General features: G+C 40.7%; 1 protein-coding gene across 10 annotated transcripts in view; it reads right to left on the bottom strand.

Moving 5' to 3' along the window:
* LOC132887067 (receptor-type tyrosine-protein phosphatase mu-like) overlaps positions 1-14,381 on the bottom strand; it is a 521,363-nt gene that overhangs the window by 145,353 nt on the left and 361,629 nt on the right. For all 10 annotated transcript variants that reach the window (XM_060922408.1, XM_060922409.1, XM_060922413.1 and 7 more), the window contains exons 10-11: positions 8,642-8,843; positions 8,391-8,493 (exon numbers count right to left, since the gene is read on the bottom strand). In XM_060922408.1, coding sequence (XP_060778391.1) covers positions 8,391-8,493; positions 8,642-8,843 — 305 coding nt within the window. The remainder of the gene's footprint in view (positions 1-8,390; positions 8,494-8,641; positions 8,844-14,381) is intronic.

Genomic DNA, 14,381 nt, shown 5'->3' with positions numbered 1-14,381 from the left:
AAGTGCTATTTTGGTCTCATCCGTCCACAAAACATTTTTCCAATAGCCTTCTGGCTTATTCACGTGATATTTAGCAAACTGCGGACGAGCAGCAATGTTCTTTTTGGAGAGCAGTGGCTTTCTCCTTGCAACCCTGCCATGCACACCGTTGTTGTTCAGTGTTCTCCTGATGGTGGACTCATGAACATTAACATTAGCCAATGTGAGAGAGGCCTTCAGTTGCTTAGAAGTTACCCTGGGGTCCTTTGTGACCTCGCCGACTACAGTATTACATGCCTTGCTCTTGGAGTGATCTTTGTTGGTTGACCACTCCTGGGGAGGGTAACAATGGTCTTGAATTTCCTCCATTTGTACACAATCTGTCTGACTGTGGATTGGTGGAGTCCAAACTTTTTACAGATGGTTTTGTAACCTTTTCCAGCCTGATGAGCATCAACAACGCTTCTTCTGAGGTCCTCAGAAATCTCCTTTGCTCGTGCCATGATACACTTCCACAAACATGTGTTGTGAAGATCAGACTTTGATAGATCCCTGTTCTTTAAATAAAACAGGGTGCCCACTCACACCTGATTGTCATCCCATTGATTGAAAACACCTGACTCTAATTTCACCTTCAAATTAATTGCTAATCCTAGAGGTTCACATACTTTCGCCACTCACAGATATGTAATATTGGATCATTTTCCTCAATAAATAAATGACCAAGTATAATATTTTTGTCTCATTTGTTTAACTGGGTTCTCTTTATCTACTTTTAAGACTTGTGTGAAAATCTGATGATCTGAGGGGTTCACAAACTTTCAAGCACCACTGTAAAAGTACTTAAAGTATAAACAACAAAGACCATCAGTTAAACTGTCTATGATGTCCAAATGTATTAACCCCTGTCTTCATGCAATGTACATCATATTATTTACAGAGTTTTCTGCATTAAACTGTATAAATTAAGAGGAAGTTCACTGACTTGTTCTAGGCAGCCTATACAAATATACAAAACCTATAGCCATGTTGCAACTACTGAAAGCCAAAATCCACTGCAGTGGATCTGCAACAAACAAACAAACAAACAAACAAACAAACAAACAAACAAACAAAACACTTCTTATTTTTGTGTGTCTTATTTGTCAAGAATTTAATTGGAGGGAAAATATAACTTTTTTTGTAGTATCTAGTGAAAAAAAAACAGGTTTGAAGGGGTAAAAGTAACTGCTTACAAATTTACCGCACAAAGCTTTCCGATGAATTTTTTTTCCTTTAAAATTTTGTTTTACTCTGCCTTTTCGATTTACATATTTTGCCTTACAGACACACAATAAAACTAAAACAATGCTCTTTAGTGCTTTCAAAATGCAGCCATAAAAAACCAACCCTTTTCAAATCTGCTGCTTTTCATCAACCTATACCTCCTTCCTTTTCTTCAGTCGTTCCCATTTTTTTCTCTGTCTCCCTTTCTCTGTATAGTGTCATTTCCTTCTCTGAGCTCAATGAACCAGGTTTTTTTTCATGACAACCCAATGAAAGTCTAATTTTAGTTGCCTTCTTTTGTTATATATTTTTGCATAACGCTCCCCTCTCTCTGCTTGCAGCCTGCTCCATCAGTAATGCCATTCACTTCACATTAATTTACTGACTACAAAACAACAAAAAGCAGAATGCTTTCAAATCAACTTGTCTTTCTTTATTCAGCATGTTCTTGATCATCAGTAGGATTCTGTCCTCATTCTGCCATGGTAAAAACGGACATCATAAATGCCATGACACATTAGTTATCAAAATAATCTGGAACAAAATAAGCTCAAGCCAAATCCTCGCTCAATGTGCAAAAACACGACTGGGGCACACGAGTGGTAAACAAAAGCTGGCCTTATGGGGTAATTAACAAGGCCTGCAATTCATTAAGACGTGCTAACGGTAATTAAGACGACAACACTGATGCCAATGACAGGGTGACAACATAGCTGATGACTGCTGAACTCCATCCTCCTTCGATTAAGATCAAGTGGAACAGCATGTGTGCTCAGATTTGTGGAAGATGCCAGAAATACTTTATTTTAGCATATTTCTAAGGTGCTATTACCGCTGACGGAAATAACAGCGTTGGTGAATTTAACAGTACTACAACAATATAAAGGCGTGCAAGGTTTAGATTCACTTTCCTAAAAGGATCACAGCTCTTTCAGAAGTGTTGGCACAGATACAGAAAAGCGCTCAAAATCTACCTTTATGCTTTTAAAGTGCTGCCTAGAAATGATGCGCCTTTAGTCAGATTTCTGTCTACCTCCATTAAATCCACCACAGACATTGAGGGGGTCCATGTAATAATTTGAATTCTTCATGACAAAGCACAAGGTGCAAAAACTGCATTTGGATTATTCATACTGATGCATTTTAAAGTGCCTTTCTGATCCAAGCCCACCACGACGTAAGCCTTCCACCAGAAAACAGTTAATTTAAAAAAACAAAAAACAAAAAACCTTCCCCTAACTTTTGGCTGTGAGCACATTCTGAGCAGAATAATTCAACTGAGCCTCTCAGACAGGCCAAGCGTGGACTCAGTGGATTGCAGGCTGCCTGCCGAGTGCCTAGTTAGCACAGAGGTTAATCAGTAACACTGTTCATCAGAGTGAGATGTGCATTTGGGGCTCCATCATAAATTAAATCATTGGAGGCTTCCGATTGTTTCAGTTGTGATTTCTTAGAGAGGAAAAGTTCATGTTATAATCAGGTAACAGAAACAGAGAGATAGAGTAAAAGAAGGAGAGACAGATTTTAATGAGGAAGACTTAAGATGTTAAGTTACAAATGAAAGCTTTATTTTAATAAATCCACGTTGAGAGGCTCAATCGTAGTCAGTAGGGATGGGGTCAAAGACACAGGCCAAACAGCTAAATGTGGAACAGACAAAATGATCGAAGAAGTATTATGCAGCAGAGGTCAAAAATGGAAGCTCATCAAAATTCACAGATCAGTCATGCACAGGGACAAACAATGGCAAGACTTCGCAATGTATGAGTGTTTGTGGCATGGTTATAGTTAAATGAAGTCCTTATGAGTCACAGCTGACTGGTAGCATGGTGACTGAGAGTAGCTCGGCGCACAGTTCATGCTCAGGAGTCTGGAATTTGAGCGTCATACAGATTCATGTACAACCAAAACAGTAAACTGAAAGCAGATATAGACTACTTTGACACAAACACAGCACATGCACATATTTAGAGAACTGCTGGGCAATTTTTCAGCAGAGAGACTAAAATTATGAAATTATTAAGACTGCCTTAACTTGTCACCTCAGTGATATTGCTAAAGTATGGAATCCAAGGCAAAATGTACTGAAAAACGTATTTACAAATCATCACCCCAATTATAGCAATATCGCTTGAGAAATCTTGGTTTGAATTTTAAAGCGAGACTGCCTTTCAGATTTTTCAAGTGTAGGTCATAAAAAGAATTTTCCCTGACACCCAATTATTTTTGTTTAGTGGACCGAAAGCTACTGAATTCGAATCACAGACTTCCAATTTTATTAGTGTTTTTTTTTCTAACAGAACAATTAATGCATTTAGGGCCACATGGCCCTAAATTCTCTGCTATTTTTTTCTTGCTTCACCATGACCCAATTCAAGATACTACGTCATGCATCATGTGGTGGGCTTTCCCCGTTCACACAAGGCATTGTGGGATACAAATTTGAAACAGGAGAGAAAAATGGAGGACGTGAGTGTGAGAATGAAATGTGAAAGACCGACTACAGTAACGGAAAGTGAGAAGAAAAGATGTTATGTCGCGAAGGAAAGGAAATGCAGGACCAAACTAATAAATATTGGCGGTCAGCAAGCACCTCGGTGTGATCAGCTGTTCGTTTAGTGACAAAATTGTGTAACTGTCAGTGCACGGTCAAAGGTAAACCTGTGCATGCACACATGGATTTCCTGTCTGCTTGACTGAGTGAAGAGAGTGATTTCATGCACATTATTTGCTCGGGAAGCCCCTCAAATTAAATAACTTTCCAGCCACAGAATGACCTGATATTTTGTGAGATATTACAGAAATAAGCATATATTACAATTACCAAATTTCAGATGGAACTAAATTTCACCGATTTTATGAAATCGAAAGGCCGTCTAGCTTTAAGAAATGAAAGTTCCGTTTTTTCTGACGTAATTCCGTTACTGACTTTTCTTTCCTCATAAAATATTTTGCGTTCAGAGTTAAACATAGCCAATTTTTTTATACTTTTTTTATGGTCAAAAGATTCCTCATATAGTGTGAAAAATTTTATTTAATACCATTATCTTGAGTACCGTAACGAAAAAGTTACCCCATTTACCAAAGAACTACCCTGTTAAGCACTAGGAAATTGGAAAAACTTACAATCAAAGTGAAAACAGTCAGGAAAGTGTTAACATCCAAAAAAATATATCTATGACTTATCGTTGAAGGATTCTGAGTGGGAATACGGCTAGAAATTAGAATCTAACTACCCTGTATTAAAAGATTTTGAGTAAAAGAAGTGGTAATGTTTGGATTTGATGACCTTGGGAGGACACACACTACATTTGGTATTGTGGGTGTGTATGACACTTTCCAATGGGGCTCCGAGTGGCTTGACAGAAAAGTGTTCATCCTATCATTCCCATCATTAGTCTGAATCTCATTGATACTACAGTTATTGGTTGCTGGAAATCCAAGAGTGTAAAAAGGCCATTCTTTCTAGGTTGGAGGGACACTAGCTAATTGGTGATGTTCATGTACAACCCCGATTCCAAAAAAGTTGGGACAAAGTACAAATTGTAAATAAAAACGGAATGCAATAATTTACAAATTTCAAAAACTGATATTGTATTCACAGTAGAACAGACAACATATCAAATGTTGAAAGTGAGACATTTTGAAATTTTATGCCAAATATTGGCTCATTTGAAATTTCATGACAGCAACACATCTCAAAAAAGTTGGGACAGGGGCAATAAGAGGCTGGAAAAGTTAAAGGTACAAAAAAGGAACAGCTGGAGGACCAAACTGCAACTCATTAGGTCAATTGGCAATAGGTCATTAACATGACTGGGTATAAAAAGTGACTGGGCATCTTGAAGTGGCAGCGGCTCTCAGAAGTAAAGATGGGAAGAGGATCACCAATCCCCCTAATTCTGCGCCGACAAATAGTGGAGCAATATCAGAAAGGAGTTCGACAGTGTAAAATTGCAAAGAGTTTGAACATATCATCATCTACAGTGCATATCATCATCAAAAGATTCAGAGAATCTGGAAGAATCTCTGTGCGTAAGGGTCAAGGCCGGAAAACCGTACTGGGTGCCCGTGATCTTCGGGCCCTTAGACGGCACTGCATCACATACAGGCATGCTTCTGTATTGGAAATCACGAAATGGGCTCAGGAATATTTCCAGAGAACATTATCTGTGAACACAATTCACCGTGCCATCCGCCGTTGCCAGCTAAAACTCTATAGTTCAAAGAAGAAGCCATATCTAAACATGATCCAGAAGCGCAGACGTCTTCTCTGGGCCAAGGCTCATTTAAAATGGACTGTGGCAAAGTGGAAAACTGTTCTGTGGTCAGATTAATCAAAATTTGAAGTTCTTTATGGAAATCAGGGACGCCATGTCATTCGGACTAAAGAGGAGAAGGACGACCCAAGTTGTTATCAGTGCTCAGTTCAGAAGCCTGCATCTCTGATGGTATGGGGTTGCATTAGTGCGAGTGGCATGGGCAGCTTACACATCTGGAAAGACACCATCAATGCTGAAAGGTATATCCAGGTTCTAGAGCAACATATGCTCCCATCCAGACGACGTCTCTTTCAGGGAAGACCTTGCATTTTCCAACATGACGATGCCAAACCACATACTGCATCAATTACAGCATCATGGCTGCATAGAAGAAGGGTCCAGGTACTGAACTGGCCAGCCTGCAGTCCAGATCTTTCACCCATAGAAAACATTTGGCGCATCATAAAACGGAAGATACGACAAAAAAGACCTAAGACAGTTGAGCAAATAGAATCCTACATTAGACAAGAATGGGTTAACATTCCTATCCCTAAACTTGAGCAACTTGTCTCCTCAGTCCCCAGACGTTTACAGACTGTTGTAAAGAGAAAAGGGGATGTCTCACAGTGGTAAACATGGCCTTGTCCCAACTTTTTTGAGATGTGTTGTTGTCATGAAATTTAAAATCACCTAATTTTTCTCTTTAAATGATACATTTTCTCAGTTTAAACATTTGATATGTCATCTATGTTCTATTCTGAATAAAATATGGAATTTTGAAACTTCCACATCATTGCATTCTGTTTTTATTTACAATTTGTACTTTGTCCCAACTTTTTTGGAATCGGGGTTGTAGTTGTATATGGTAGAGGGTAGTTAGTACTTTCCTCAGAGGGTGTTCAACTGTGCTGTGAAAAGATACAGCGGCTGGCTTCATGTGTCTCAGAGGAAGCATATGTTATCCTTCAGACTCCTAGGTTGGTAGTTGCCATGTGATAAGGGAGAGCGCTACAGTGTCTTGCAAAAGTATTCATACCCCTTTGTGTCTGTCCTGTTTTGTTGCATTACAAGCTGGAATTAAAATGGATCTTTGGAGGGTTAGCACCATTTGATTTACACAACATGCCTACAACTTTAAAGGTGAAAAATTGTTTGTTTTATTGTGACACAAACAATAATTAAGATGAAAAAAACAGAAATCTGGAGTGTGCATTGGTATTCTCCCCCTTTCGTATGAAACCCCAAAATAAGAGCTGGTCCAACCAATTCACTTCATAAGTCACATAATTATTTGATTAAGATCCACCTGTGTGCAATCAAAGTGTCACACGATCTGTCACATGATGTCTGTATAAATCAACCTGTTCTGGAAGGACCCTGACTCTGCAACACTACAAAGCAAGCAACATGAAAACCAAGGAGCATCCAAACAGGTCAGAGACAAAGTTGTGAAGAAGTATGGATCAGGGTTAGGTGATTAAAAAATATCCTAAACTTTGAATATAACCAGGGAGCACTATTAAATCCATTATAGCAAAATGGAAAGAATATGGCACCACTACAAACCTGACAAGAGAAGGCCGCCCACCAAAACTCACAGATCGGGCAAGGAGGGCATTAATCAGAGATGCAACAAAGACACCAAAGAGAACACTGAAGGAGCTGCAAAGATCCACCATGGAGATGGGAGTATCTGTCCATGGGACCACTTTAAGCCATACACTCCACAGATTGGGGCTTTATGGAAGAGTGGCCAGAAAAAAGTAATTGCTTAAGAAAACACATTTGGAGTTTGCCCAACAGCATGTGGCAGACTCCCCAAACACATGGAAGAAGATTCTCTGGTCAAATGAGACTAAAATTGATCTTTATGGCCATCATGGGAAACGCCATGTGTGGCGCAAACCCAACACCCTGAGAACACCATTCCTGTGGTGAAACATGGTGGTGGCAGCATCACACTGTGGGGATATTTTTCATCTGCAGGGACAGGAAAGCTGGTCAGGACCGAAGGAAAGATGGATGGCACTAAATACAGGGCAATTCTGGAGGAAAACCTATTTGAGTCAGCCAGAGGTTTGTGACTGGGACAAAGGTTCACGTTCCAGCAGGACAATGAACCTAAACATACTGCTAAAGCTACACTGGAGTGGTTTAAAGGGAAACATTTAAATGTCTTGGAATGGCCTTGTCAAAGCCCAGACCTCAATCCGATTAAGAATCTGTGGGATAACTTGAAGATTGCTGTACACCAATGCAACCCATCTAACTTGAAGGAGTTGGAGCAGTTTTGTCTTGAGGAATGGGCAAAAATCCCAGTGGCTAGATGTGCGAAGCTAATACAGACATGTCTCAAGAGACTTGCAGCTGTAACTGATTGCAGCAAAAAGTGGCTCTATAAAGCATTGACTCTGGGGGGTGAATACCTATGCACACTCCAGATTTGTTTTTTTTTTTTTTCATCTTAATTAGTGTTTGTGTCACAATAAAACAACTATTTTCACCTTTAGTGGTAGGCATGCTGTGTAAATCAAATGGTGCTAACCCCCCAAAAATCCATTTTAATTCCAGCTTGTAATGCGACAAAACAGGACAAACCTCAAGGGGGATGAATACTTTTGCAAGACACTGTAGTAGCTAGGAATTGAGAGATGACCAAACTATGAGTAAAATGGGTTTTAAAAAATTCCAATGAACCCTATCAAGACTGTCAAGATGACTTGTGATAACATGTGTGTTGATGTGAAGTTACTCTGTAGATATCCATTTGACAAAACCAGGCATAGCACTTGTGTTGGCATACAGAGAATATTAAACCGGAGTGTCTGTGTGTAGAAGCTAATGCGTGTTATGTGTGTCAATGTGTTTAGAAAGTTGACCTACCTGACTGGTGCTCCTCGGCTTTGTGCAGGCTTCAGCAGGACTGTTACAGTGCTGTCTGTCTGGTTGAGAGGTGTTTCCTGATCATAGCCAGGCATGTGTGGAGCTGTCAGAAAGAGCATGCAAATAAACATACACTCACAGACAGTGAACAGCATGAAAACAAAGTGCTCTCATTCACATCATACACACGCACACACACATCATATACTCTCTGGCGAGCCATCAGTTATAACCTTAAGAAATAAGCTTACATGAGATCTTGGTGGTAAACTGAGTCAAGGCCGGTGAACCGTAGCCTTTGACAGTGCTGGCTCTGATGGTAAACGAGTAGGTGGAGCCTGGGTACAGCCCCGTAAACACGTGAGATGTTTCATTACTGGGCTTTAACACCTTCCCACTCTGATTGGCCAGGTTGAACTCTGGGTCAAAGGAGCTCACGGCCTTGTAGAATATCTGTGAGAGAGAGAGAGAGAGAGAGACAGACAGACAGACAGACAGAGTTAGTGAGGGTTTCATAAATATTATCAAACGTAACAGCCATAAATCTTAAATGCTTAACTCCTTACAAAAATGATGTATGATTAAAAAAGAATGCTGGTATGCTATCTAACACCTGATTTAATGACTCACAGTATACTGTAACATCTCATGGTTTTATAGTAATATACAGTACTTCTCTTTATTGAGGACATCGCATAGTTGTTATGTAAAACATAACTCCTGCCAAAGCTACCCCCCCCCCCCCCAAAAAAAAAAAAAGTTACCATGATACCAAAAGCTACCAGTACTATTTGAACAGGATAAGATTTCTGGATAGGTCATGCTACCTGAAGATGTCTGTCTTAATTATGATTGTTTTACACGGGATAAGCGATCACTGTATAAATCATACGGTAGATGGGAATGTCTTCATGATGTACAGTGGGGCAAAAAAGTATTTAGTCAGTCACAAATTGTGCACGTTCTCCCACTTAAAAAGATGAGAGAGGCCTGTAATTTTCATCATAGGTACACTCCAACTATGAGAGACAAAATGAGAAAAAAAATCCAGAAAATCACATTGTCTGATTTTTAAAGAATTTATTTGCAAATTATGGTGGAAAATAAGTATTTGGTCAATAACAAAAGTTCATCTCAATACTTTGTTATATACCCTTTGTTGGCAATGACAGAGGTCAAACGTTTTCTGTAAGTCTTCACAAGGTTTTCACACACTGTTGCTGGTATTTTGGCCCATTCCTCCATGCAGATCTCCTCTAGAGCAGTGATGTTTTGGGGCTGTCGCTGGGCAACACGGACTTTCAACTCCCTTCAAAGATTTTCTATGGGGTTGAGATCTGGAGACTGACTAGGCCACTCCAGGACCTTGAAATGCTTCTTACGAAGCCACTCCTTCGTTGCCCGGGCAGTGTGTTTGGGATCATTGTCATGCTGAAAGAACCAGCCACGTTTCATCTTCAATGCCCTTGCTGATGGAAGGAGGTTTTCACTCAAAATCTCATGATACATGGCCCCATTCATTCTTTCCTTTACACGGATCAGTCGTCCTGGTCCCTTTGCAGAAAAACAGCCCCAAAGCATGATGTTTCCACCCCCATGCTTCACAGTAGGTATGGTGTTCTCTGGATGCAACTCAGCATTCTTTCTCCTCCAAACACGACAAGTTGAGTTTTTACCAAAAAGTTCTATTTTGGTTTCATCTGACCATATGACATTCTCCCAGTCCTCTTCTGGATCATCCAAATGTTCTCTAGCAAACTTCAGACGGGCCTGGACATGTACTGGCTTAAGCAGGGGGACACGTCTGGCACTGCAGGATTTGAGTCCCTGGCGGCGTAGTGTGTTACTGATGGTAGCCTTTGTTACTTTGGTCCCAGCTCTCTGCAGGTCATTCACTAGGTCCCCCCATGTGGTTCTGGGATTTTTGCTCACTGTTCTTGTGATCATTTTGACCCCACGGGGTGAGATCTTGCATGGAGCCCCAGATTGAGGGAGATTATCAGTGGTCTTGTATGTCTTCCATTTTCTAATAATTGCTCCCACAGTTGATTTCTTCACACCAAGCTGCTTACCTATTGCAGATTCAGTCTTCCCAGCCTGGTGCAGGTCTACAATTTTGTTTCTGGTGTGCTTTGACAGCTCTTTGGTCTTGGCCATAGTGGAGTTTGGAGTGTGACTGTTTGAGGTTGTGGACAGGTGTCTTTTATACTGATAACGAGTTCAAACAGGTGCCATTAATACAGGTAACGAGTGGAGGACAGAGGAGCCTCTTAAAGAAGTTACAGGTCTGTGAGAGCCAGAAATCTTGCTAGTTTGTAGGTGACCAAATACTTATTTTACCGAGGAATTTACCAATTAATTCATTAAAAATCCTACAACGTGATCTCATGGATTCTTCCCCCCATTCTGTCTCTCATAGTTGAAGTGTACCTATGATGAAAATTACAGGCCTCTCTCATCTTTTTAAGTGGGAGAACTTGCACAATTGGTGACTGACTAAATACTTTTTTGCCCCACTGTATGCATGATTCTCAGACAAAACTCCATGCATACAATATAAACCTCATTTTAATGTGTTTGTTTTAATCTATCTGCTAGTTAGAGGACTTGTTGGCTATGCATGTTGTGCTTGATCAAATGACCATATACGTCTGACTATTAGGCTATATACATGTAGACTGTGCTGCAACTCAATAACTTCCATAGAACCCCTTGGAAGCATCACTTCTCTTTTAAATATTGTCTTTATTTTATTGCCTTCGACTCATTCAGTATCACGCTAGCTGAATGGAACATATCTGATATACCACTCAACATCTCATCTCATCTTCTCATTATCTGTAGCCGCTTTATCCTGTTCTACAGGGTCGCAGGCAAGCTGGAGCCTATCCCAGCTGACTAAGGGTGAAAGGCGGGGTACACCCTGGACAAGTCGCCAGGTCATCACAGGGCTGACACATAGACACAGACAACCATTCACACTCACATTCACACCTATGGTCAATTTAGAGTCACCAGTTAACCTAACCTGCATGTCTTTGGACTGTGGGGGAAACCGGAGCACCCGGAGGAAACCCACACGGACACGGGGAGAACATGCAAACTCCGCACAGAAAGGCCCTCGTCGGCCACGGGGCTCGAACCCGGACCTTCATGCTGTGAGGCGACAGCGCTAACCACTACACCACCGTGCCGCCCCACTCAACATTAGCCAATATTATTTAAATACGTCGCTCAGATCCGCGATGTATTTTGTATGAAAAATGCCGGTTTTTCAACACGAGAAGATAAACTTCATATCTCCAAGCCAATGTGTGATTTTCTTTTTATTACATAGACACATTCGCAAACAAAAATTACACAAATTTATCAAAGCAATTCATCAATTTCCTCACGAGTGTCATATAGAGATTTATGTCACGGTTTTGGTTATAGCTCGTATGAAAACTACGAGTGGCATATTTCCCAGTAAAACACTCATGTCCATATTATATATATGGTTATGTCACAGTTGGTGTTATCGCCCTCTGTTCTTGTTGCTTTCGATTAAAACGTCCCCATGCACTATAGCCTAGACATCATCCTCTTTGTGTAAGTATAATGATTTGTTAATTAACATATTTTGTTTAGTGGCAAAAGAATTTGGATAACTTGCCTAACAATCATTATATAAAAACATTGCTATCATTACATGATAGTATCAGAAGCATTGATTTCGATCAGCGACTGGAACTACTGTACATTAAAAGCAATCCAATATAAGAAAATAGTGGACATCCACCGGCCTATCTAAAATACAAGTATTTTCCATACTTACAGTCTACTATGTTATAATTAAATAATATTGGCTGACGTCGAGTGGTACATCAGATATATTCCATTCAGCTAGCATGATATTGAAGGAGTTGAAGATGAGTTCAATATCACGCTAGCTGAATGGAATATACCTGCTACACCATGAAAAAAAGCCAGCCAATATTATTATTATTATTATTATTATTCCTTTCGGGTGTTCAATGTGTCTTTCTCTTTCAAAATTCTCTCAATCTTCCATATTAACCAAAGCAAACCTGGCGGCCATGTTTGTTCACAAATTGCCACAGGTTTGCTAGCACTAGCGCAAAAGTTTTACAACTCCAATGTGTGACGTCATGTTGTCTTGACAACCATGCAATATCGTAAACCATATTCAACGCTCATTCTCCATTGGATAGAGTGATGTAATGCACGTAGGGTAAGCGATATGCTAACAATATTGCATGCTCTGGGTGGCACAGTGGTGTAGTGGTTAGCATGGTCGCTTCATAGCAAGAAGATTCTGTGTTCGAACCCAGCGGCCGGCGAGGGCCTTTCTGTGCGGAGTTTGCATGTTCTCCCCGTGTCTGCGTGGGTTTCCTCCGGGTGCTCCGGTTTCCCCCACAGTCCAAAGACATGCGGTTAGGTTAGTATGGGACGGCCTTGGGCTGAGGTGCCCTTGAGAGAAGCACCTAACTCCCAACTGCTCCCTGGGCGCTGTTAGCATGGCTGCCCACTGCTCTGGGTATGTGTGTGCTTACTGCTTCAGATGGGTTAAATGCAGAGAGGAATTTCACAAGTGTGTGATGAATAAAGTTGTTCTTTCTTTCTTATCAAACCAAATGAATGAAACTCGCTAGAAGGGAATAGAACACGTTTTTATTCCATCAATAAAGTGTCCTGTATGTATAATAATGTTGAATATATACACTATACACACATAATCTTGTTTATAATTGATGCTTACTGTTAATAGAATAATTTCTGACAACAGAAAATGTAGCTGGGCGGCACGGTGGTGTAGTGGTTAGCGCTGTCGCCTCACAGCAAGAAGGTCCGGGTTCGAGCCCCGTGGCCGGCGAGGGCCTTTCTGTGTGGAGTTTGCATGTTCTCCCCGTGTCCGCGTGGGTTTCCTCCGGGTACTCCGGTTTCCCCCACAGTCCAAAGACATGCAGGTTAGGTTAACTGGTGACTCTAAATTGACCGTAGGTGTGAATGTGAGTGTGAATGGTTGTCTGTGTCTATGTGTCAGCCCTGTGATGACCTGGTGACTTGTCCAGGGTGTACCCCGCCTTTCACCCGTAGTCAGCTGGGATAGGCTCCAGCTTGCATGCGACCCTGTAGAAGGATAAAGCGGCTAGAGATAATGAGATGAGATGAGATGAGATGAGATGAGATGAGATGAGAAAATGTAGCTAGTCCTGCGTAATTATAATTAAACACATCAAACAACCTGAAAGACCAAAGCATGAAAAGTCTAAGGCCATGAAAAAACCCAGGGGACAAACTAGTATTCATAATAATAATAATAATAATAATAATGCTTTCAAGGTCATTGGAAGCATTATTGTTCTTCAGTCTATATTGTACTCTTCTCTTTATTCTTTAAGAGAATAGAAGCGAGAGAGAGAGAGAGAGAGAGAGAGAGAGAGAGAGGTCATGAGGAGTTACAGCCTCCTCAATGTATTTTTATCAATGTGGTTAAAAGCTACATTTGAATAAATCATCCCTCATGCAGATGGGTGACCTCTCCATCATGGTTTCACTCTGATTCCAATTAAAGAGCACAAAGGGGGTTATGGGGCAGCACAGATAGGAGCTGTCAGGTGTGAAATGCCAGTCGGCCTCCTTCCATTACACTCCAGTGCAGTTGTGCATCTGGAGGCTTTCAAGCAGCCATTCATAGTCAAAAAAAAAAAAAGCCTTTTTGGTGTAGATGTGTCGGAACTCTGAGATGAATGGGGACTGGTGCGGTGATAAAAAAGCGCACTTGTCCAAATAAGGGTTTCATAAACTTCGGCATGATTTGTATGGAAGGCATTTGAATTATGCTTTGGCAAAGAGAGATGAGTCTGTGGAAATTCAGTAAAACACATGCTGCTATTCTGAGTGTGTTACAACAAAGAATCATTGAAAACTTTCTATTAAAGGAGCTTCTCCATTAGAAAGTGTATCAGTTCCCAAACCCCTAGAGTG

Source organism: Neoarius graeffei, chromosome 5, assembly GCF_027579695.1.
Source record: "Neoarius graeffei isolate fNeoGra1 chromosome 5, fNeoGra1.pri, whole genome shotgun sequence".
NCBI lineage: Eukaryota > Metazoa > Chordata > Actinopteri > Siluriformes > Ariidae > Neoarius > Neoarius graeffei.
The sequence above is the reverse complement of the archived record's forward strand: the minus strand, read 5'-3'. Positions and strand labels throughout refer to the sequence as shown.